A 27073-nucleotide genomic window follows, 5' to 3' on the forward strand; every position below is an offset into this window, starting at 1 on the left:
AGTGTTTTGTTCTGGACTATATCTTTTTCTCTCTCCCTGAAACCCAGGTGGTGGTTTAAAGCACACAGACTGGAGGAACTGGTGAAAGGTGTTTTAGGAAGAGGGGACACACTTGTTAATGGGTTGTCTCCAGATGTGTAGTCTCGTTTGAGAGTAATGTATGGCCTCCTGAGACTAGCTGTAAAGTAATATTCCCTAATAAGATGTGTTTCTATTGGTTGCTAGTCCTACTAGTGCTGTTACGTAGCAGTAAGTCACGGACAACAAGCTTATCTGAAAATGCTAGAGGTATTAAAAAAAACTAATCTGACTTGTCCATTAAATGTTACTAACTAACTAATGTCCATTCCATGCATCAATGAATTCTGTCAACAGCAAATGCCATTAATCTGTCAGTGATTTTCAGAGAAAAACAGCTTTTAAGAGTTTATGTAAATTAAACTTTCCTGAATTATTTAGTTATTCACTAATCAATATATCCATCCATCCATCCATCCTCTTCCGCTTATCTGAGGTCGGGTCGCGGGGGCAGCAGCTTGAGCAGAGATGCCCAGACTTCCCTCTCCCCGGCCACTTCTTCTAGCTCTTCCGGGAGAATCCCAAGGCGTTCCCAGGCCAGCCGAGAGACATAGTCCCTCCAGCGTGTCCTGGGTCTTCCCCGGGGCCTCCTCCCGGTTAGACGTGCCCGGAACACCTCACCAGGGAGGTGTCCAGGAGGCATCCTGATCAGATGCCCGAGCCACCTCATCTGACTCCTCTCGATGCGGAGGAGCAGCGGCTCTACTCTGAGCCCCTCCCGGATGACTGAGCTTCTCACCCTATCTTTAAGGGAAAGCACAGAAACCCTGTGGAGGAAACTCATTTCAGCCGCTTGTATACGCGATCTCGTTCTTTCGTTCACTACCCATAGCTCATGACCATAGGTGAGGGTAGGAACATAGATCGACTGGTAATTTGAGAGCTTTGCCTTGTGGCTCAGCTCCTTTTTCACCACGACAGACCGATGCAGAGCCCACATTACTGCGGATGCCGCACCGATTCGCCTGTCGATCTCACACTCCATTCTTCCCTCACTCGTGAACAAGACCCCGAGATACTTGAACTTCTCCACTTGGGGCAGGATCTCGCTACCAACCCTGAGAGGGCACTCCACCCTTTTCCGGCTGAGGACCATGGTCTTGGATTTGGAGATGCTAATTCCCATCCCAGCCGCTTCACACTCGGCTGTGAACCGATCCAGAGAGAGCTGAAGATCACGGCCTGATGAAGCAAACAGGACAACATCATCTGCAAAAAGCAGTGACCCAATCCTGAGTCCACCAAACCAGACCCCCTCAATGCCCTGGCTGTGCCTAGAAATTCTGTCCATAAAAGTTATGAACAGAATCGGTGACAAAGGGCAGCCCTGGCGGAGTCCAACTCTCACTGGAAATGGGTTCGACTTACTGCCAGCAATGCGGACCAAGCTCTGGCACCGATCGTACAGGAACCGAACAGCCATTATCAGGGGGTCCGGTACCCCATACTCTCGGAGTACCCCCCACAGGATTCCCCGAGGGACACGGTCGAATGCCTTTTCCAAGTCCACAAAACACATGTAGACTGGTTGGGCAAACTCCCATGCACCCTCCAGGACCCTGCTAAGGGTGTAGAGCTGGTCCACTGTTCCACGACCAGGACGAAAACCACATTGTTCCTCCTGAATCCGAGGCTCGACTATCCGACGAACCCTCATCCATTTATTCTTTACCCTGGGGGAATTCCCCAATTACACCATAAATTCAATCTCTAAACTGTTCATTTTGTTCTAATTAAAAGTGCAGAAATTTCACACTCATTTTTATTCCACATCAAAATACACTATTACTCACACATTAAAAAAAAAATAATTATTAAGAAAATATTAGGTGTACTTAAGAAACACTCATGCAAAAATTTTGGTAATAGCTTGTTAACCTCCCTCCCAACACCAATCCATACAATATTGGAAAAGAAGTATCACCTTAAATTGTACGTACCATGAGATTCTTGTTTAACAATTTAAGATTGAAAAAACAAAGTGGTGCTTTGAAACGTTTAATTTCCTTTCCTGGTGGCAGCATGCCAAGAAAAAGGGTTAATAACCACTGCTCTGTACCATAGGAAATCTCACTACTAATATGAAGATGAAGAGTAAGGTCCCACATGAGAGGTTAGGGATCAGACTAACAGAAGTAGGAATCAAAGTACACTGCTACCAGGTTTCCTCCAATTCATGTTATTTATTAAAACTTTAAATTTGGGAAAAGGGGTTTGAGCAGACTGCTATTCTGGAGTAATTCCCAGACAATTTTTGCAGCTTTTGATCTCCTTTCTCAAGCATTATGGATATAAATTTAGCTAATTTGAATGAAGATAACACCTTTTTGGAAAATTGTTGTGAAGATTTTTTGATTTCATCGGTTTTTATGCAGTGTTAGAGAAACTTATCCAGAGTGTACATAACAATGTCAAATATCCATGGGGTTGTCAAAGAGGTTTTTGGGTAATTTGTTAATCTGGCAAACACATCACAAACTCTAAATTAGCAGAGCATGTTTTTCTTCTCTGTGTAACAAGAAGTTATATTATTTGACAGTTATGTTTTTGTAATTGATTGCATGAAAATACTTTTAAATGATAACACTAGAAATTTGCTTATAAAAAGATTTCTATGCAAAAATTAAAAAAGGCCATTTGTTTAATTTACTTTTTTATTAAACTGATAAATAAGACATAATATAATGTGAGAGTATTCAATCACCATATTTGAACTGTGTTCATTTAGAATGAAGTAATTTGATTTAATGGCATTGTTTATTTCAAGATTAACCGATCCAAGCAGGCTTGAGTATCTCAGATAAGTCACGTTAGCCCAATTTCTTCTCTACAGTTACTAATATGGCTAGTTTTAGATTAAATTAAGTGCTTCCAATGAATATTTTGGAGTGTATTAGGATTTGACAGGTAGCACTTTGATACTGTTTTAACACTTCCTCATTAAAAAGTAATTGTGAGTAAACTTGTGTTATATTGAAACATGATCTGCATCTGCTCTAAGTAAGAGTGATGGCTTTGCATGAGTGCTTACTTACTGCAACTTTTTTGTTCTGCTGAAGATGTATAAAACAGAGCACTGATTTGGACAAACCCAATAAAATCTTGTTGACCCAAAAAATTATTATCTGGTGCTGGAACCATTTGATTTGGATCTCATTTTATCTTGTAAATGTATCCAAGGACTAGTGGTGGGGATTTAACCAGGCACCGTGGCTAACTTTCCTTACTTCTAATAACTTCATTTCCCTTGTGAAATGTATATGATTGAGAGAAGCTTTAAAAAAACATGACAATCTAAGAGCATGTCAGAACCTTGTGGGGATCTAGAGACTATGGTCTATGCTATACAAGAAACAGAGCATACAAGAGAAGTAGAAAAAGCCACAACAGACAAATAATGCAGTATATACAATCCAAAGCAATGCTACTTATTTTTTGTATAGCACTCTTAACTGAGTGCAGGTGCAGAACGCTGTGAACAATTCTCAGTGAAAATGCAAGTATAGTCAGTCATTTTCTAAGCTGTTTTGCCCTGAACAGGGTTATGGGGGTGCTGGAGCCTATCCCAGCTTCCATATGGCGCAAGGCAGGAACAAACCCTGGACAGGGTGAATACTAGTATCGATTATACTACCTGCAATTACTAAATACAGAACTGGTACACATATAAATGCAGATTTGTTAAAACACACAGAGAACATGATACAACGTGATACATGATACAAATGTGCTACATTTATTTATATAGCACATTTTCATACAAAAAGTAGCTCAAAGTGCTTTACATAATGAAGAAAAGAAAAATAAAAGACAAAATAAATTAAAATAAGTCAACATTAGTTAACATAGAAAAGGAGTAAGGGCCGATGGCCAGGGTGGACAGAAAAAACAAAAAAAAACTCCAGAAAGCTGGAGAAAAAAATAAAATCTGTAGGGGTTCCAGGCCACGAGACCACCCAGTCCCCTCTGGGCATTCTACCTAACATAAGGCACATGTGATAGGTAATAATGTGATAGGCACATAATTAAACATACATGGAAACCAAGAATATCTGCCTGTTAATGAATTGATGAACTATGACCACTTGACAATGGAGGAGATAGTCAAAAGCAAGTCCAGAGCTGTTTCTGGCTTTATGGCCAGTATATGATCTCTTGGGTTGCAGTTCAAAAGACCAGAAAACAATTGTTTATATAGCAAAGTACATTTAAAATATTTGAAAAGAAAAAGCTTGGATTCATTGGCGGATGGACCATTTATCTCTTTTACATTTCACAGATTAATGCTCACGTTCAACTAAATGATTCTAGTTTTCTATCTCCAGCTTTGCTAGCTCACCCTCTGCTCTACTTTCCCTATTCTTGTTGTATATGTGGACTAACACGTTTATTATACAGTACTAGCTTTTCAGATTATGCACTCTTTTAATCCTCTTTGTGAAAGATGTGTGAATCTCTTACAACACATTAAGAATTCATCTTGGTAGCTAGCATGCTGTGACCTGGAAGTGGATCAAACAACTGCTTGATTTTTATTTTATGTCTCTTCTCACCATTATTAGTAACCAAAGCATAGTTCCCTTGCAGTAAAATAACAGCAGCCTTAAAGCAGAATCTCTTGAGACCATTACCTTTGATAAATAGTCACACGTTGAAAGATTTGCTAAAAGAGAGAGACAGATAGTATCCATTATAGATAAAACAGAACAGAATCAAACAAAGAGGCAGTGTTCTTTGATACGATACATACAGTCTTGGGACTGGAAAAGTTCACTTTCAGTGCAATAAAGGTATATTTTACAGTTATCACACTTAACATTTTTTAAAACAATAATGACAAAGATGGTACTTTTAAAAAATGTCAAGGCAGATCCACCTTGAATGTCAGTGTCAAAATAATCCTGATATTTATAAATCATAAAAAGTGTTACATTTTAGGAGTGATGCAGTGGTGGCACTACAGTGTCCCAGGCTCAAATGTCATGCCCGGTCTGCAGTCACCTTGCAGTTGTGTTGCTTTTCCTCCTACATTCCCAAACACATGCTTGTTAATTTAACAGACAATTATACAGTAAATGAGTCCTGTGTGAGTATATGTACAAGTGTGCCCTGTCTAGAGCTTTCGGCTTTGTGCTCAGTGTTGCCCCACCATGACCCTAAATTGGATTGAGAAGCTTGGAGAATTTTACATAGTTATTTTATTTTACTTTAGGTAGAGTTGCGGCCAAAAGTTTTGAGAATTACGCAAATATTGATTTTCGCAAAGTTTGCTGCATCAGTTTTTATGATGGCAATTTGCACATACTCCAGAATGTTATGAAGAGTGATCAGATGAATTGCAATTAATTGCAAAGTCCCTGTTTGCCATGAAAATGAACTTAATCCCAAAAAAAACATTTCCACTGCTGTTGTGAAGAAGGCTTCAGGTTGCAAAGAAAGTCCAGCAAGCGCCAGGACCGTCTCCTAAAGTTGATTCAGCTGTGGGATTGTGGCACCACCAGTTCAGAGCTTGCTCAGGAATGGCAGCAGGCAGGTTTGTGAGTGCATCTGCACGCACAGTGAGGCGAAGGCTTTTGGAGGATGGCCTGGTGTCAAGAAGGGCAGCAAAGAAGCCACTTCTCTCCAAGAAAAATGGGGACAGACTGATATTCTGCAAAAGGTACAGGGATTGGACTGCTGAGGACTGGGATAAAGTCATTTTCTTTGATGAATCCCCTTTCAGATTGATTGGGGCATCCAGAAAAAAGATTGTCCAGAGATGAAAAGGTGGGCGCTACCATTAGTCCTGTGTCATGCCAACAGTAAAGCATCCTGAGACCATTCATGTGTGGGGTTGCTTCTTAGCCAAGGGAGTGGGCTCACCCACAATTTTGCCTAAGAACACATCCATGAATAAAGAATGGTACCAAAACATCCTCCAAGAACAACTTCTCCCAATCATCCAAGAACAGTTTGGTGACGAACAATGCCTTTTCTAGCTTGATGGAGCACCGTGCCATAGGGCAAAAGGGATAACTAAGTGGCTTGGGGAACAAAACGTCGAAGTTTGAGGCCATGGCCAGGAAACTACCCAGACCTTAATTCCATTGAGAATTTGTGGTCAATCCTGAAGAGGCGGGTGGACAAACAAAAACCCACAAATTCTGATAAACTCCAAGCATTGATTATGCAAGACTGGGCTGCCATCTGTCAGCATTTGGCCCAGAAGTTGACTGATAGTATGCCAGGGCGAATTGCAGAGGTCTTGAAAAAGAAGGGCCAACACTGCAAATATTGACTCTTTGAATAAACTTAATGTAATTGTCAATAAAATCCTTTGAAACTCATGAATTGCTTGTAATTACATCTGACGAAAAGATCTAAAACACTGAACCATCAAACTTTGTAAAAAACAATATTTGTGTCATTCTCAAAAATTTTGGCCACAACTGTAATATTATGTTTAACTTTTGGGAAATACTTTAGTTTAGGTCAGCGTATCTCAACCTTTAAGTATTTGTGACCCGAATTTTCATAACAGTTTTAATCGTGCCCCCTAACATTTTTTTGAAAGGAGCCCACTAATACCAATTTGTTCTTTTTTAATTAATGATATATCATAGATGCATATTTTATTATACCTACTTAAATTTTATCGACATTTATCTAACTCTATATTTATTTTTCTAGTATCAGAATGTAGTTTAAGTTCATTTTTTTAGTTTCAATAGATGTATTTTTCATATTTTTGATTCTTGTTTTCTTTTTTTCACATCTTCATGCCCCCCTAGGGAGGCCCGCCCCACAGTTTGAGAACCACTGGTTTAGGTACTGCAAAAACATGTCTATTACTCATTTACTGTTATGTAACAAGACCTAAGCAAAGGCCTCTTTTGTCTTAATTACTCGTATAAAGCATCAGTAAAGTGTCATTCATATGTGTGCAAAGTTACACATTAAGAGTCTACGATATTCTGTAAAATTTCTTATGAAGATGAAGGATTCCCAGGTGTTATACTGAAGCATGTGTGGAAGATTGGTGGTCGTGCAGCCCCCTAACTTGACACAGACAGACACGGAGACACATGTCCAAAAGCAACATGCCTTATTTTACCGTTGCCTATACAGTGCAGCAAACAAACTACCACAAATTCTTCACAATAAAGCTCAGTCCCTTCTCTTTCTTTTTCTTTTGCCACCTCCACTCCTCTCCCGCAAACTTTGTCCTCCTCCTCCCGATTCTGCCTCCCTGAACGGAGTGAGGCGGCCTCTTTTATACTGCACCGGAAGTTCTCCAGGTGTTCTTCGGTCATCTGGCAGCACTTTCGGGTGTGACAGAAGTGCTGCATGGGCACCCAGAAGTACTCCTTGTGCACCTGGTTCCTCTTCTGGCAGCACTTCCGAGTGTGGAGGAAGTGCTGCAGTCCAGGGCTCTGGAACTGTCCAAGCACCCCCTGGCCCCGATGCAGTCTAGGGGGTTTCCCCTCTCATGTTCTAGGGGAGGTATTGCCCGGAATATGTTCTCTCCCCCAGTCCTTCCATCACAGGGAGTCCCAGCCAGGCAAGGTCCCCAGTCATCTGCCACACATGCAATATTAAGAGACATACAGTATGTCTCACATAATCCATTTTCACCATTTCAAAGTTATTTTAGTAAGCCACACTGCACAGATGAATAACCATGGTATTAATACTTTGTAAGTGTTATTAACACCAGAGAAAGCCTTTATTAAGGTCATGTTACATAAGAGTAACCGAGTTATAGATGCATTTTTCAGTACCTAAAACTAAAGTTTATCAATTTTTCTTAAAAACTCCTATGTGAATGAAGGGAATAATTATTGCTAAAGTGTAGAAAGCATGGTGCTGCCCTTATGTTACTTGTCTGCAAATTACAAATTGATTACAAATGACAATCAGCAATAAAAAATACAAAAGCACAAAGGAAGGACAAGGCCATACCATAATATATGATACCAGTACATGCTCAGTATTGGATCGGCTTGCTTGATCTTGGAGATACAGAAAACCATGCAACAAACTCATACACAGGATACAGCTCTAGAAGACAGGCCACATGAGACCATGGGAATGTGCTAACAGGAGGAATATTACCTTCCTTCTTCTTGACCTTCAGCATTTAGATCCAAAAATTCTAAAATGCATGCAAGTTATGAACCTAGTTTACATTTTTAGCTTCCTGCTTTTGAATAGTTTATTCTGTACATCATGAATATTTTAGAATGATTTGCATGTTTCTGTTTTTACTTTGGCAGTTTCTATATTTAAAAGCCATCTGTCTGTAACAGAGTATTTTTGTGCTCCAGCATTACGGTTCATTCACATTTAATTAACCATTGGGAATAAAAATGTAAAAGAAAAGGTAATTCTTTTAAATAATGAAGACAAAAATACCTGTAAAAATGATCCTGAGTGGAGGTCCAACAACATTTTTGACTTTTAGTGAGGACAGGAGTCAGTTTGGAAGAAATCCCCAGGTGAAAGCTAAGTACATACTAGAGTCAAGTCTGCCATCTACTGTTTGCTGTGGATAACTGCACCTAATTTATTTAAAAATATTTACTCCAAATAATTATGGGGGAACTGCTGTTCAGTTTTCTATAGTTTTCCAATGGTTTAATTTAATATATATGTGAGTGTGTGTTTGTGTGTGGGTGTATATATATATATATATATATATATATATATATATATATATATATATATGATTTGATAATATGTAATTTGCAAGAAATGCACCTTACCCTAATTGTCTTACCACTATGATATATGTGCAAGCACTTCTAAAGAGCAGTACATAAGGATAAGATATATTATAATCAATATAACCAGTACATAGCAAAAGGAAACCGTCATATTGAGGACTGGTAACCATCAGGAAACATTTCCAAACATCTCATCCTTAAGACTGGTTAACTGAGGTCAGAAAAGCTGATCTAAATGCGGAACTAAAGAAATCTCACTCTGAATGTTGAAGATGATTAACCATTAATGAGCAAGACAGGAGCTTACAACACTTATTGACACACTCATGGAATGTCTGCCTCAGTTGCTTGGTGTTGCTGGAAATTCATAAAAAACTCTGATCCATATTACTAAACAAGAATGGTAAACCGGATGGACACAGGGACATGGGCCGTGGACGCAACGAGAATGGTAAACCGGATGGACGCAGGGACATGGGCCGTGGACGCAAAAGACGTAGTGCGCAGGCGCAACACACGAAGCCCCCCTCCAAGCACCGGAAAATGAGAAATGATGCGCCACGCCCATAGCAACAGACCCATGCAACAAAGCGCCACACGAAGGGCATACCACACGAAACAGGACACACACAAAAAAGAGGATTCAGACCCACGACACACAAAGCACCCCTCCACTAACAGAAATAAGAAATGAGGCAACGCGCCCCTAGCACACCAAAAACAAAGGAGTCAGACGCAAGCGCCACATAGCACACGAAACGGTACGCACACAAAAATGAGGATTCACACCCACGACACACAAAGCCCCCCTCCACTAACAGAAATAAAAAATGAGGCAGTGCGCCCCTCAAAAAAAAAACACGATTACTTATCCATTTTACTCACGATAAAGAACAAACAAGTCATGCATTCACGATCAGAAAAGGCTCCATGTTAGCAGTCAGTGCGATCATCCTTATTAACGTTCCATATTACTAACGATAATGAACAAACAAGTGATGAATTCACGATCACGGGTGCAAAACGATACGGCTCGAGTAACGGGACCACAAACACGAACCCGCATGAAAAAAAACAATACACGTCGGTGCCTACAACGCACTTCTGAAAACACGGAAGAAAAAATGTCTCGCCTCCAAAAACACATGTCACTCCTTATTCAAAATACCGGTCCCAATCACAGAAACATCGGTATCCACTATGAAAATGAACAGTAACAATGCACGTGACATCCGTCTTGCCAAACTATTAATTATAGATGAATGTACAATGGCATCCAGTCACTTACTCAACACCATTGATAAACTTCTACAAACGTTGATGAATAATAATATTCCCTTTGGAGGAAAGGTACTTTTATTAGGAGGAGATTTTAGACAGTGCTTAGCTATTGCTCCACATGCCATGCGCTCAGCTATTGTTCAGTCCACCTTAAAATACACGGACGACATAATACATAAACAACAAGAGACCGGACTACAATACATATACAGGTGCGAGACCTGATTGGTGATAATACAAAGAAACGAACAGTCTGCATAATAACAGTGAGTGCGATCCTCCTTATTACTTATCCATATTCCTAACGATAAAGATCAAACAAGTCATGAATTCACGATCACGGGTACAGAATGAGACGGCTCGAGTAACGGGACCACAAACACGAACCCGCATCAAAAAAAACAATAAATGTCGGCGCCTACAACGCGCTTCTAAAACCGCGGAACAAAAAATGTTACGCGGACAATTGGCATTGCTTTCAAAAGATACAGCTGCTACAAAACATGCGATGTCTAGATCCAGAATATAACAATTGGTTTTTACAACTGGGAGATAGTACACTCACCAATACAGATGGACTTCACCCAGATATTATTACAATTCCTCAAGCCTATATCTGCGACGACTTAGTTACGGAGATATTTGGAACAGCAATCTCATTAGACCAAATACCCCTTTTAACACAACGGACTATATTATGTCCAAAAAATATTAATGTTGATCACATAAATAACCACATCATTGCATTACTTCCTGTGGAGGCACGGCTCTTTCTAAGCTCTGACAAAGTTGACTCTGCTGACAACAATGACCATCTTAATTTCCCCTTAGAATATTTGAACACTATTAACCCAGCCGGATTACCACAACACAATCTTAACCTTACAATCGGAACAATAATCATGCTATTAAGAAACCTTAACACTAAACAAGGTTTATGCAATAGTACACGTTTAGTCGTCAACACCATGACACACAATTTTATTGAAGCAAAACTTCTTACAGGATCACATGCTAACAATACTGTTCTGATTCCTACAATTGACCTTACAAGTTCTGACCTAGAATTACCTTTTACACTTAAACGGCGACAGTTCCCCATTAAACCTGCATTTGCCATGACCATCAACAAATCACAAGGCCAAACCACGAACAAGGTTGGCATCTACCTCTCTGACCCTGTTTTTGGACATGGACAACTTTATGTGGCCTTCTCACGAGTTCGACGTTCATCTGACGTTAAAGTTAAGGTTATAAACAATCCATGCCAAGAGAAACTCATTCAAGAACAAGACACCATCTTTACTACTAATGTTGTGTACAAAGAAATTTTCCGATAAATCTTTACATTGCCTTGCAATTTATTCTTGGCTTCCTATATGCGTCATCTACACCTTCACACTAGGCTATATCTCATACATTCATCACGCTATTTATAATTACCCAACACCAGGGGTTGGCGAGCGAAGCGAGCAGGGGGCAGAGCCCCCTAGTTAAAGATCTCAAAGTGAGGCCTTTCAAGTCTAATATTGGGCATTCTTTCAAAAGGTGAGTGTGGAAACATGAAGGAGAGTGCTGGAAAGAGGACAATTAATGAAGAACACTCCAGGAAGACAAACATGCTGAAGCACAAGAAGGTACCTTCAGTTTACTTTGCTTTTAGCAAAATGTAAAATATATTGAACCATCTTTGACCACAACTTGGGTGAAAAGAAACAGTATTGGGAAATGAATAAATTATACAGAACAGTGTCCCAATTGTATACGGTTTTGGCTCATCAGGCTAATGTTTACAATAGGTAGAAGCCAGCCACGGTGTGAAATTCTAATAATGTCAGTCTCTTTATTATAACAGCAGCAAATAGTACATTTTCATTCAAAGGTTGAAGCTCAAGGTGCTTTACAACATGTTATGTTTATTACTGTGAAATCTCCTTGGAACATTCACTTACCTGAGCGTGGAATATTGACAAAGATTTGGCTGTGTGCAGGGGAATGAGGACTCGTACCAGAAACTGCTTGTGCTCTGACTTCAGGGGAAGGGCGAAGCCATTGATGATACTAGAAAACAGAAGGAACAGCAGGTGCAGGGTGACCATCTATGGCAGCTTAGTGGCTTAGACAAACTGACCTCTGAGGCCACCTAACCTGCCAACATGTATTGTATGTAACATCTGCCAGTTAATGTGAGCACTTGGCGCAAAAGCTGCCAATCGACAATTACTTATTTTGCTTTATTGCAATAACAAAACTGGTTTTGTAAAATTAAATAGATATCAATATAAGTATACAACATAACAACAACATATCTTTGCTCAACAAAAGTGACTAACATAAAACCACTTTGTCATATGTATTAAATCAATATAAAAGTGTCTGAGGTGAAGATGGCAAGTTCATACATTTTATGAATTATGAATTACTGGTACGAAATCTTTTAGTCATAGCTGTCATAGACCTGAACTATGTACTAGAAGAAAGGAGACAGAATCAAGGATGAGAAGGCTCAAATGAGCTCTTAATGGCATAAAGAGTAGAGTGAATCAATAATGGAGAAATAGTAACCCATATTCTTAGAAGTGATGCCCACTACTCTCTTTAGTAGCTTCTTTTCTTACAGGAAGGGGTCATGTCACCCTTGACTCTCCAAACTGTCTCAACAAGAACAGCCTTTGGTGAGCTTTCTTTACCATTCAATAATACAGTACAGTACTGGAAGTATGTAGTGCTCAGGAAACCGAAGCTCTCCACCACCTTCTGTATATCCTGGCCTTTGGTGTGTAATGATGAGGGGATTATTTTGCATTGCTTAAAATATACCAAGCCGCACTGAACAGACATTAATAGTAGCCTGTACAAGACACATTAAGGTGAACATATGGAAACGGCAGGAGGCTGTTTAGTCAGCTAGTGTAAAAATGTAATAGAGACAATAGACAAGTACTCTTGAGGACACAAGCAAGTAAGATCTTCATGGAACTAGGTGCAAATGTCAATAAACTTGAACTTCAATTTTAACACAAAACAGAAAATTAGAGTAAATAGGAATTTAATAAGTACTGTACAGTATGAGGAGAACATTATAGCCTATGATAACAAATGTCCATTTAGCTTTACAAAATGCTATTCACAGATGTTTGCTTCTATCCATTGACCCAATTTCCAAGCCTGCAATAAACCTGTAAGGCAGGGGTGTCCAACTCCGACCCTAGACAGCCGCAGTGGCTGCAGGTTTTCCTTCCCGCCACTTTCTTAATCAGTAACCAGTTTCTGCTATTGATTGACTTCTTTTCCTTTCTTTTTGATTGTCTTTGTTATTTAATAGTCCTCAGAATTACTTCTTTTTTTTCATAAATGGCAGCCAAATAAAAATGTGATGTGAAATGAGCCAATGGATGACCAGCTGAGACCCCCTCAAACTCCTGCCAATTCCACTGAATCCATTTTCTTAATTAGAAGGTGATTCTTGTTGTTAATTGAACTCGTTATCTAATTAAATGGCTTGGTGGTGCTCTCATTCTGCCACAGCAGGAAGCACCATCAAAATGCTTTGTAGACCTGAGCAGATAAATATTACTGAGACCTTCACCTTTCTTTATTTTCAGATATTGTATGAGGGACACAGGTTGCTGGTCATGTGTTGGCTCTTTTACATCTCATTATTGCTTGGCTGCTAATTAAGGAATAAAAGAAACAATTAAGGGGTTTGAGTCTTAAATAGCAAGTTAATTAAAAGGAAGGGAAAGAAGTTAATTAGAACCAAAAACAGGCCTTTCATTAAGAAAATGGTTAGAATAAAAACCTGCAGCAACTGTGGCCCTCCAGGATCAGAGTTGGAGACCCCTGCTTTAAGGGATACTGTAACTGTCAACTGCAAAACATACTCACGTACAGTACTGCTTATATTCCGGGACAATTTAGAGTCATCAATTAACCTATCCAATGAAGTGAAGAAATTATAATAACAAGAGAAAACCAACATGAAAAGAAACATAACACAAAAGGTGACCAGGCTTTTATATAAATGGTGCTAATTAGACCTTTGAGGCATAAATCTTATTCAAACAAAATACTGCTAACAGAAAAAGGGCACAGCTTTTTTGCACAATGGAGTGTTCCACTCCATTGCATCATACATGTTGCGCCCCAAGGGTTTGTTCTAAATGGTTGTGTCAATCGTTACGTAGCCTTTAAAATTAGCTGTTTTTGTACGCAAATTATCATAAGAAATCTGAGGCAACATTTGAAAAACACATTATAAATCAGTGAAATAAATCATTAAAAAACTGTACAGCACATATTGAATTCTGTAATACATGGGGTAAATTCATTCTATATATACATACTGTCCTGGTCCTAGTGTGTGTAGGGGTGTATGAATATATATATATATATTTATATATATACTGTATATATATGTATGTATTGTAATTGTCATGCAGGGACTGGCATGGTCCTTACTTGTCCGGATTAATACTGCTGATTATTCTTGGGATTATCCTCGAATTAGGATTCCCACGTGGACACCTGCAGAAAATGCTGGGACCTGTAGTTCCATGGGGCAGCCCTGCTGGGCTAAATTAAAAGAGAACGCTCGACCTCACATAGACAAGTCAGAGTCGGGTGGATGAGGATGAAATTCAATGAGGAGGAGTGGAGCAGAATAGAAAAGAGAGAAGAATTCTGTTGGTTTTTGTCACTTTTGAAACCTTTGTACACAGTATTTTGTGTAAATAAACTTTTTATTTATACTCGGACTTGTGTCTGTGAGATTGTTTCTGGGGTGATGCATCACCCCCTACTGGTCACAATACACACACACACACACACACACACACACACACACACACACACACACACACACACACACACACACACACACACACACACACACAAGATACCACTAAGACATGGTTGATTTTCACATACATCTCTCAAGGAGAGTGGACATAGAGTTCTTGGGGAGAGACATGAGAGGTTTTGTCAAATGTGCTTTGCCAGAAGTGAAATCTGCAGTGGTAGTAGAGTTTCTGGGGGTCCCTGATTGACTGCTAGGACAATACAGGGTAAAGTTTAAAGCACCACTTGGTTGTGGTTGGTTCTAAAAATATATGGCCAAAAATAAAATTTATATGATTGACACGTACTTAAAAACAAGATAGGGAAAATAAAAATAACACACATGCCCTTCATTTATAAGGATTAAACGTATATTGCCATATATATGGTACAGTGGCAATTTTAGAACTTGCCATGAACATTATAACAGATTATTTTTATACAAAATTAGAATTTTACTATATTTAATTTGACGATCCATCTAACCATTTTTATTAGGTGCATTCACATATAACATGAGAAGCACCAATTGCATCAGCCGTGTCTGGCTGTGTGTGTCTGCATGAAACAACTCAGCATCCCATAGTCCAATTTTCTTTTTGAAATGTGGCACACTTATTCTTCAAAGGAAATTTGTTGAGACAGTTCAATTTTTGTTAAGATATGTCAAATAAATTGCACTTTACAAAGTTCTGAAATTTCTAAATCTTGGCAAATCTACATACTCTTTTGTCTTACAATAGAGAAACATATCATGCGACTTCAACTACAAATTACTTTATTGTTTGAATTTTACCTTTACAGCAGCTACACCAACATGTGTATTTTGCATATTTTCCCTTTTTTCACCTTCAATAGCTGCTATTGATGGCAACCAGATCCCCACTACACATTAATGAAACTCACTCTCACATGCAGTTTGTGTGTGCGTAGGTAGTCTTGCTACTGCAAGTCCAATTAGGCACATGCGGAAACCTCAGCATCAGCAAATAATTTCTGCATTATAAAGTCTTCCCAGATACTTTGGATACAAATGGAAGCAAACCAATGCATCAGGATCTCAGTCCTCCCAAACCTTTAAGTCATAACAGGTAAGTTAAATGATCTTCCCAAATATAAAAGTACAGAATGCAATCAAGGAAAACAAAAAGTTATCTAGGTATAAATGAAGGACCCTGTGGCATGCATGCCATTATGTACAGTGTAAATAAACAAGGCACACCGTATCCATAATTGTCAGTTGCTGTAAGAAAGTGTGCCTTTCACTTCTGTTATTTCCTGACATTTGTCACAACTGAAAATCTTTGCAGGCCCCTTTTCAAGAAAATGACTACAGCCAGACATGCTCAAATAAAGAAGGAATTAAAATTACAAAAGTTTTTTTTTTTTTTAGTGTGTGTTAAATGGCAATTGCAAATTGTCACTATGTGAGTGTCAATATGAGGTGTGTGAATTTGTGTGCGTGTGTGAATGAGAATAATTCCTGTGATTGATTACAGTCCTGTCCAGGCCTGTTTTAAGCCTTTCACTCAGTCCTGGTGAGATAGTCTTTAACCCATGCAACACTGAAATGGATCAAGAAGGTTCTAGAACCTAACTTCTAAATGCAGTCTATTGAAGACTACACTGCCTGCATAGAAATCAAATGTGCTTGATTATTACGCCATGCGTACAGTTTCTGATTTTTTTAATCTGCTTAATCCAAATCAGTGTCATCAGCTGAACAAAGACTACTTGAATCATGACTTAATGAGCAGAATGTCTGTGTGATTTTTTTCGGAGTATTGCCAGCAGTGCTTTCTTGCAATTGTAGTGTCCAGGAACATATGGCAGTTGGCACAATGTGTAGGGTGTTGCTATGGTTTGTGAACATGGCCATTTTTGTGAGAGTTGATGTATTGCTTGGTTGCTAAGGTCAGAGTTAAAAAAGTGTATGGCAGTGGAGGTATTGCTCCTGCGATCAGGGTCACAATAATTATGTTTTAAAATATCACTGAGGTTTATATAGTGTCTAAAAATGCATCTGCGGAAAAACATAAGCCTGCCACCATGCGATGGAAAACCCTACTACCTTGAAATAAAGGATTTGGCCATTTCACATTTGAATATTTGCTTTGCTTTAACTTCACTGCACTGAATTCTGCTTTCTGCTTACACTGTCTGCTCCAGTATAATCCAGTTGATAAGAAAACATGACTTTTAACTCTTTTGATGTGGGTGTTGACTTTTAACGACATATAGTGGCCGCTACACAAACGCATTCAGCACTACGATCAGCTGGGGAACCGATCAGCTGATGTTAATACATCACTTTCGTTTTCGATCCCCAGATCATTTGCATTAAAATCAGAGTGCGATAAGTCAGATTCTTATTAGCAATAACACACAAAACGTTGCCTATGGAGTTTTTTGCTTTGTACACTTGCTTCACTCTCTCGCCAGATCTGCCTTCAGCTCTGGCAGCCAGCAGCTACTCTGCTGTGTATTTCTGCCAGCCACTGAAAAAATATTCAGCCCTCAAAGAGTTAAAGAAATCCTTCACTTTTTTTCCTCCAAAAGGGATTCTTTCAACTGACAGTAAAAAATCAGCATTAAAAAGAAACCAAGCTAAGTGCGGTTCTTCATTTCAGATGTATTGAGTTGTAGTCATCTTTTCACCAAACGGCGGGAAAGGGCCATTTCACTGCTTGTTAACTGAATACTAACCTTTAATGCTGCATTCGTCATATGGTGGAGCTGGGATGTTATTTGCAATCTTCGTGTGTTCGTGCTGCCCAAGTTGGAAAGTAAACATGCATGCGCCATGAAAGCTGGTGTTTTAGCAAAAAAAGCTAATTGTTCTATAGTTCGGATTGAACAGGAAAATGATGAGCAAGTAAGGTCAAAAAGTATGTTGTCATTTCTAAAAAAGTTTTTATGCTCTTGGCCACAATAAAAAGCACTGTTTCTGCTTCAAGTTGCAATTGATTTGACTAATATAGTTTAGCTAATCTAAACTAATCTAATTAAAAAACTGCACAAATCAACAATTGAGCACAATGTACGAACAATAGCAATTTTCATGCTAACATCGGTTAGTCTATTACTGTTGGGTAATGTCACCATTTACTTGCTCAATATTCAGTATTATGGATTGAGGTGATTTATTTAATGTTAATTCTTCTAATAAACACATTAAACCTATAACGTAATACTGTACTTCCTGATTGCTGTGTGCGCCACCATTTTGGATTGATGTCATAATGTGAAGCACATGTAAGTGTATCAGTGGGCCATGTGATAGACTGGGATACCATCCAGGATTACTTCCTGCCATCTCGACAATGCTGCTGAGATCCTATAATGGAAAAAAGTAGGTTCCAAAAAAGAATTGATAGATACACAAAACAACATACCAGGGAGAGAATGTAACACAACAACCAAAACAATATTTTTTCTAAGTGATAAGTAAAAATTGGGGCGGCACGGTGGTGCAGTGGGTAGCGCTGCTGCCTCGCAGTTGGGAGATCTGGGGACCTGGGTTTGCTTCCCGGGTCCTCCCTGCGTGGAGTTTGCATGTTCTCCCTGTGTCTGCGTGGGTTTCCTCCGGGCCCTCCGGTTTCCTCCCACAGTCCAACGACATTGGCGATTCTAAACTGGCCCTAGTGTGTGCTTGGTGTGTTTGTGTGTGTCCTGCGGTGGGTTGGCACCCTGCCCGGGATTGGTTCCTGCCTTGTGCCCTGTGTTGGCTGGGATTGGCTCCAGCAGACCCCCGTGACCCTGTAGTTAGGAATATAGCGGGTTGGAAAATGGATGGATGGATGGAAGTAAAAACTGAATAAAACAGAAAATGTTGTTGTGCCAGATACTTCTGGGTAAGACCCTATACTTAAGTGGATTAAGTGTGTCCAAAAATTGATAGATTGTATTTTATCTGAAATGACCAAATGCCCTTTTTGTAGCATATCACTAATTTAATCATTTATAATATTTTTACAAATAAACACTGGAACATTTTCATGTGACTGACATGTAAACATGGGCATCGTGTCATATTGCTTCCTGTACATCTGGAGCATTTTCACTCAGTTCAGGGGCCTTCAAGCACATTTCTCACTCTTGGCCATTTAATTACGGAAATGTAATATCGCAGGATGCACTGGTTGTCAGAATGGAGTGAACTTACGTTAGTGTAAAATAAATTACTGTATATTCATATGGAGTAGTAATTCTGAAGGATACACCTGATTCACCGTATTTTCCCCAAGTCAGATAGAAACAAATGAAACTAATGGTATGTCTTCCTTATTTCCACTCTTTATGTTTCTTACTTTATCTTTACGTTCACTTGGTAAACATGTTATGATATATATATATATATATATATATATATATATATATATATATATATATATATATATATATATATATATATATATATATATATATATATATATATAACTTCCGGCACTGGACACACAGTGTTGAAAGATTACATTCTCTGGAGCCTTTAGATGTTGCAAATCTTTGCAGCAGTGGTGCTCAATAGGAAGATTCTTTTTTGTTGAAACAAAAAGGGAAGAGTCCCTCCTGGGAGTTATCTTTGAGGGCATCAGGGAAAAAGACATTTATAGAAGGGGAAAACAGACAGCGGGAGCTGGATTACCAGAACAATGCAGCTCTTGTTAATGAGGTAGGGTGTGTATGTATGTGCCTGCTAGACATAAAGGATGTAATGAGCAAAAATGCAAAAAAAAAAATCTTTTTTTTTTTACCTGAACATAATTAAAGCAACTTTAAGATATTTCTCACAAAATGGCTTCCTGGAGTTTTTGAGGACAGGGCTTATTAGTAGCTCCTACTGTATTTAAATAATCCAGTGACTGTCCTTTTATCTTATTTACTGTCTCTTGTAAAAGGTTTTTCATGTGGTATAGTACATGTTTTCTAAGTGACATTTCCATCACTGCAGCTGACAGCTTAAGTTCCGCTATGTGACAGTAACATTGCTCTGCTATAATAAAGTGAGGGCTACAAAGGTGTACAGTATTTTAAGTAGCTGAACTCACATATGATGATCTGTTAGGCAGTCATTTTTTAAAATTGCTGCCGCATCTTATTATGACAGCAAATTCCAAATTCTTCCCATCTATAAGAGTACAGCAGATAATGTGAATGCATCAGAGCATGTACTGGCATCAGTAAATTTAAAATAAAAGGAGATATGGATAATTTTTTAACCAAAACTGCAAACCTTATACTTGCTTTTCTGCTTCTTTAACTTTTTGCCAGTTGTACCATATTAATATATTCTCTTACAGAATACTTAGTTTGGTATTCTGCAGAGCAAGATTTACAACTCAAAGTACCACAAAGAAGCCATGACTTATAATAACTGACTTATAATAGCTGAATATTTGTCAGTATTTTTAACCATATTGTAATTTTAATGCCATTTTTTTAAAGGCTTCATGCTAATAGTTATACTCTTGACTCATTCGTTGCTGCTAGCACATATAGGATATAATCAATAAACAGTCTTTCTTTCACAAAGAACACTTCTGGCTTTCATTCAGCATGTTATACTCTCAGTAAATACTCTTACTAATGCTGGTAATATTGTGGGATACATGCATACTGTTCTTTCCCCTCTTATCTGACCACACTCTTCATTTTCTTAATCCTTCAACATTTATTTTTTCAGCTGTACAGGAAGACGTCACAAAATAGATTTATCAGAAGATAAAGCTAAAAATAAAAATTTAAAAAATCACTCAACAGGAAGTCCTCTCAATGACTCATCACCACACAACTGCTGCTAAAAAGCGCTATCTTGGAACATTTTCTCTCTCCAAATCAAATTATTATCTGAAAAAATTAACTCTTTAATCCAACATATATCTGTATCTCACATACTGACACCATAATTAGGTAAAAGCGGAGTACCTTAATACAATGCTGCAAGATAAGCAATTAGGCCTTTTAAGATCCTGTAGGCGTACTGAACAATGCTGCAGTCTGATCTCTGTACTTGTTATTTTCTATGAGCAAGGGCACTTCTTACCAATATTTTTCCATCCACATTCTTCACCTCCTTAATTGGGGCCATGGGTGCTGCAACATATTTCACGAGCATTAGGTGTTAGGCAGAAACCAATCCTGGATAGGCCCCCACACTAATGCACACAACCACAATAAGGCCACTTTAAGTGTTCAATCAACCAAACCTAAAACGATGCAGGAGAATGTGCAAACTCCATGCAAATATTACCTGGACTGGGATTCATCGTCAGTCTCCTGGTGATACTTGGCACCAGAGCTAACCACTAAACCATGATGATGCCCACTATGATTGTGATTTGTGATCTTTTCATCTTTTTATTTCATTTTATTGTATCCCTCTCCTGCGGTGGGTTGGCACCCTGCCTGGGATTGGTTCCAGCCTTGTGCCCTGTGTTGGCTGGGATTGGCTGCAGCAGACCCCCGTGACCCTGTGTTCGGATTCAGCGGGTTGGATGATGGATGGATGGATGTATCCCTCTCTCTCTGTCTTTGTGTGTGTATAGTATACATTTATAAAAGCACATTCTCAGGTCTACTTAATCAAGTTCAGAGTTAAGACTGGCAGCAGCCTATGTCAGCAGCACTGGGTACGAGGCAGAAAACAGCCCTGGGCAGTGCACCAGTGTGAAAGGCTAATCTAGAATTGACAGTTAACCTAACTACCTTTGAGGATGTAGCTGGAACACTGGGGAGCTCAGAGGAAATCTGCAAAGACACAGCAAGAACATGCAGAAATAACAAGCAGGCATGGGATTTGAAATCAGGATGCTTTATTTGTGAAGGAATATTAATAATGATGAGAATGATGATGATGATGATGATGATGATAATGGATACATTGTTCAAATATAAACCTTCTACTCATGGAGATGTGTTTACTGCAGTTAATGTAGACTAATTTATTGTGATAAGGCACTTTGCTGTGAATGTGTATAATGAATTGCTTTTGGTATACATTGGTGTACTGTAATAATTATGTGGCCATTTAAACATTTATTTAATGCTAAATGTATTTTCAAGAAGACTTTAATGTATTATTGCATATGAATTTGACTTTATTCCAACTTTTATTTTAATAATGTATAAAATGAGTCAAAAACAGAAGATAATGTGTGTTTACATTTTTGGTGTACTACATATGTTTAGTCAGGAGTAGTCATACGTTTTCTGCATAATTTTGAAAAAGTATGATGAATTCCAGTTTTTCCATAAAAACCTGTTGTACTCACATGCATACCAATTTGTGTTACACATGATTAATGATACACTTAGGTCCATAAGTATTTGGACAGTGGTACAATTTCATAACTTTGGCTGTGGGTGCCACAACAAAGGATTTGAAATGAAGCAATCAAGATGTGATTGAAGTGTAGACTTGCAGTTTTAATTTAAGGCATTTAACAAATACATTGTATGGCCCATTTAGAAAAGACATCCATTTTTATACATGGTCCACCCATTTTGAGTGGATCAAAAGTATTTGGACAAACTAACATAACCATAACTATAATGATCATTTTCACTACTTGGTTGAAAATCCTTTGCCGTCAATGACTGTCTGAAGTCTGGAACCTATCGCCATCTCCAAATGCTGGGTTTCCACTCTAGTGATGCTTTGCCATGCCGTCACTGCAGCTGTCTTCAGGTGCTGCTTGCTCATTGGACTTTCTGCCATCTGTTTTGTCTTCAGCAAGTGAAATGCATATCCAGTTGGGTTGAGGTCAGTTTATTGACTTGGTCATTGAAGACTATTTCACTTTGTTGGCTTGAAAACCTCTTGATTTGCTGTCACAGTATGTTTTGGCACATTTTCCATCTGTACTATGAAGTATCATCCTACCTTAGCAGCACTAGAAAATGTCCAGAGAAGAGCGACTAGGCTGATTCCAGGGCTACAGGGGTTGAATTATGAGGAAAGATTAAAAGAGCTGAGCCTATACAGTTTAAGCAAAAGAAGATTAAGAGGTGACATGATTGAAGTGTTTAAAATTATAAAGGGAATTAGTACAGTGGATCGAGACTGTTATTTTAAAATGAGTTCATCAAAAACACGGGGACACAGCTGGAAACTTGCTAAGGGTAAATTTCGCACAAACATTAGGAAGTTTTTCTTTACACAAAGAACAATAGACACTTGGAATAAGCTACCAAATAGTGTGGTAGACAGTAAGACGTTGGGGACTTTCAAAACTCGACTTGATGTTTTTTTGGAAGAAATAAGTGGATAGGACTGGCGAGCTTTGTTGGGCTGAATGGCCTGTTCTCGTCTAGAGTGTTCTAATGTACCAGTTTTTCAACATTTGTCTGAATTTGAGCAGACAGTATAGCCCTATACAGTTCAGAAATCATCCTGCAACCTTTGTCAGCAGTCATATCATCAATAAACACTAGCGACTGACTTCCAATGGCAGTCATGCATGCCCATGCCATAACACTGCGTCTACCATGTTTCACAGATGATGTGGAATTCATCGGATCATAAGCCTTTCCTTCTCTTCTCCATACTCTTCCTAGCCATCATTCTGGTATACATTGACCTTAATATCTTTTGTCCAAAGAAAACTGTTCCAAAACTGGACTTTTTTAAAAATATTTTTGGGCAAAGTCTAATCTGTCTTTCCTATGCTTGTGGCTTACTAATGGTTTGTACCTTGTGGTAAACCATCAGTATTTACTTTCGTGTTAAGTTTTCTCTTGATTGTTGGCTTTGGCAGTGATAGGTCTACCTCCCAGAGAATATTCTTAGTTTGGCTAAATGTTGTGAATTGGTTTTTCTTCACCCATACAAGAATTCAGTGATAATCCAACATAGTTGTCTACCATGCTTATCCAGGCTTTCTGGTGTTGCTGAGCTCACCAGTGTGTTCCTTCTCTTTAAGAATGCACCAGACAGTTGATTTGACCACTACTTGTGTTTCTGCTGTATCTTGGATGGTTTCATTTTGTTTTCTCTGCCTAATGATGGCTTGTTTTTACTTGCATGGACTGCATTTTGGACCTAGTGCTGAGAGTTAATAGTGACAGCTTCCAAATGCAAATTCCAAACTTGGAATCAACTCTAGACCTTCTAAATGCTTAATAGTTAACAAAATAACGAGGGAACTGCTCACACCTACCTATGGAACAGCTTGTCAGTCAAATGTATAAATACTTTTGAGCCCCTGATATGTGTGGACACATGTGAACATATATAAAAATGGCTGTTATTCCTAAACAGCTCAAACCATATTTCTGTTAAACCCTTTGAATTAATGCTGAAAGAGTAACTTCCATCATGTAATTACTGAAATCCATTGTGGTGGCCTATAAAGCCAAAATTATGAAAATTGTGTCACTGTCCAAATACTTATGGACCTAACTATAGCTCAATACAGTGTAATGTATGGCCTGATTGTCAAGATGATTGCAGGATGAAAAGTATGATTCAGGACAGAAGCAGGACCCAGTAAGGTTTAGGAAGAAAAATGAGTGAGACAGAGAAAGATAGCACCAGTCCATTGCAGGACTCACTCCTGCATAGACCCACACCCACATACACAACAGGCAAACTTGGAATCACTAATCTAAGACACATGTATTTGTGATATGGGAAAAAAGCTGGAGTACCTGGAGGAAAACCCATGCACACAAGAGACCATGTGAAATAGAACTGGGTGAAGGATTCAGCATGACCTTCAGAAACCTCTTAATCCAACTTTATGGTTGGAGATGGCAGTTCTAGACACAAATCAAGAAGCAGCTCTGGACAGGGTTGCCAATCTATCACAAGGCTCAGTCACTCACAACACTCACAAGCACAAACACATACACTCTCTCACACTCCCACAGGACCAGTTTGGAACTGATAATTAACCTAAGATGGACACCCTGGGTTATATGAAAGGAAATCGTAACTTTGATAAAATATTGATAACACTTGTAGTTCTAAATATTTGCAGACAAGAGATTTTTGACAGTTAATAATACATATAATGGATACATAATTCTCAGTAAGATAATCATATCTAGTTATGTGCCATCTTAAACATGGTAAAACCCATTTGAATCCTACGATTCAATAAAGACCTAGATATCATCTCTGTATGAATTCAACGTGCTTAAATGTTTTCTTAAATCAACCACAACTTCAGGCCTAAGATGATGAGAGAAACTAACTAGCATGTGTGTGGTATATGTGAGTGTGTGTGCTATTTCATCCAAGGCCGTTGTTCCATTTAAGATGTAAAAATTATTTGGATATATTCAAGTCCATAGTAATCTAATTCTGGAAGACTTATAGATGGTTGGATGTTTAGGAAAGAAAACTCAAAGGGATGTTGGTCATCACTAAGCCCCACAATTGCTGGAAGGCTAAATGAATTTTCATCATTAGTGTTCATAAGTCGGAGCAACATACTATATAAATTATGCAGCCATTAGACATGATGAACTCTTATCTCTTTCTGTCTAAAGATGATTGAATTTGCTCTAAAACCTATACAGACACATGGTTATCTGTTAGTAATTACCTTCCAAGTATTTCCAAAAGTTCTGCTACACCATTGAAGTGTTCCGTCTCATAGATAAACCTAAAAAACAGAGAATGCATGTCAGCTGATGTGTGCATTCATTGTATTGTGCATAATGGCACATGCACAGTTACAACAGAATACATCAATTGTTTCAGCTGGCATGAATAGAGACACCTTGAATAATAAATCTCAGCAAACAAGAGAAAATTAGGAAGAGACCGAAATGTGCTAATTTAGAATTCATGTATCTATAGACTGTATGCTTATTAAGGCATGTCTGCTAAAAAGCTAGCCATCTATAAAACAGAACAAAATAAAAATCACTGAAGTTTGTTATTCATTATCAAATTATAGGCTTTTGAAAAAGGAACACATGCAGAATGTGCTTAAAATAGAAAGAGACATTTATAAAAAAAAAATAGTTCCAGGATTACAGAGGTGAAAATAAAAAGCTACCCCAAAGCTTTTTAGTGCTAAGCTCTTACCTTAGAAAGATGTTATTTATCTGTTTACGAATATAGGCTCTCAGGCCTAAGAACTTTCCATAGACCCGATGTAGGATGGTCTTAAGGTACTCTCTCTCTCGAGGGTCCTCGCTGTCAAAAAGCTCCAGTAACTGCAAAAATACAATCAATTGAAACCAAACAGGTTTATTGAACATGCTAATCCAATTTCAAGGTTATGGGCATACCAGTGAGCAACTCTGAACAGTTAATTTAAAAAACGTGTGTTTATTTTTTTGGCAGAAGAGCCACATCACCTAAAAAGATTTCATTATATTTTTTAAATGATACTAAACCACGCAGTGTTATGGTGAAAAAGGGAAGTGTAAGCTCAAGAGAATTATAGGACAAGAATTGAGCACAAGAACAGAGGGAAACCCACACTGGCAGGAGATTCATGCTGGTGTGAGAGCAAGAACACTATCTTCTACACACACACACACATGCACACACACACACATACACATATATATATATATACTGTATATATATATATATATATATATATATATATATATATATATAGTATATGTAGTCTCATAGATAAACCTAAGAAACAAAGAATGCATGTCAAAAGTTTTAGAACACTTCAGTTTTTTCAGTTTTCAGTTTTTTCAGTTTTTATGGAAATGCACACAATTTAATGATTTAATGTCAGGACATAAAACAAATAAACAATGACAATTAAAAAAAATAAGTCAAGGAATCATTAAGTGTACAAAATTTGTATTCATATTTTTGAGTCATCAAAGTAGCCACCTTTTGCTGATTCAGAATGCCAGTTACTCTGTACAAGTCACCAACTCTGGTTTCAGCAAAAGAACCCCAGACCATCACATTTCTTCCTCCATGTCTGACAGTTGGTGTCACACACTGAGAAACCATCCTTTCACCAACCTGATGGCTTACAAACATACTGCATGATGAACTAAAGATTTTAAATTTCGATTCATCAGTCAATAAGACTTTCTTCCAGTCTGCAGTAGTCCACAGCTGATATTTCAAGGCTCTAGTTTGCCTTTTAAGGAATGGCTTTCTTATTGCCACTTGCCTGGACAAACATGCAGCACAATATCTCCTCTTCACAGCAGAAATTGAGACTTACTTACTGCAG

General features: G+C 38.4%; 2 protein-coding genes across 2 annotated transcripts in view; one reads left to right on the forward strand and one right to left on the reverse strand.

Annotated features, from left to right (window-relative positions):
• The window catches only part of nedd1 (NEDD1 gamma-tubulin ring complex targeting factor), a 753979-nt gene that overhangs the window by 384392 nt on the left and 342514 nt on the right, over positions 1–27073 (forward strand). The gene's annotated exons all lie outside the window — the stretch shown is intronic.
• The window catches only part of ppp2r5b (protein phosphatase 2, regulatory subunit B', beta), a 251168-nt gene that overhangs the window by 70577 nt on the left and 153518 nt on the right, over positions 1–27073 (reverse strand). Inside the window, exons 5-7 of the mRNA XM_051924483.1 lie at positions 25942–26072; positions 25454–25513; positions 12017–12125 (exon numbers count right to left, since the gene is read on the reverse strand). Of these exons, the coding sequence (XP_051780443.1) occupies positions 12017–12125; positions 25454–25513; positions 25942–26072 (300 nt within the window). The remainder of the gene's footprint in view (positions 1–12016; positions 12126–25453; positions 25514–25941; positions 26073–27073) is intronic.

The sequence above is a fragment of the Erpetoichthys calabaricus genome, chromosome 1 (assembly GCF_900747795.2).
Source record: "Erpetoichthys calabaricus chromosome 1, fErpCal1.3, whole genome shotgun sequence".
NCBI lineage: Eukaryota > Metazoa > Chordata > Cladistia > Polypteriformes > Polypteridae > Erpetoichthys > Erpetoichthys calabaricus.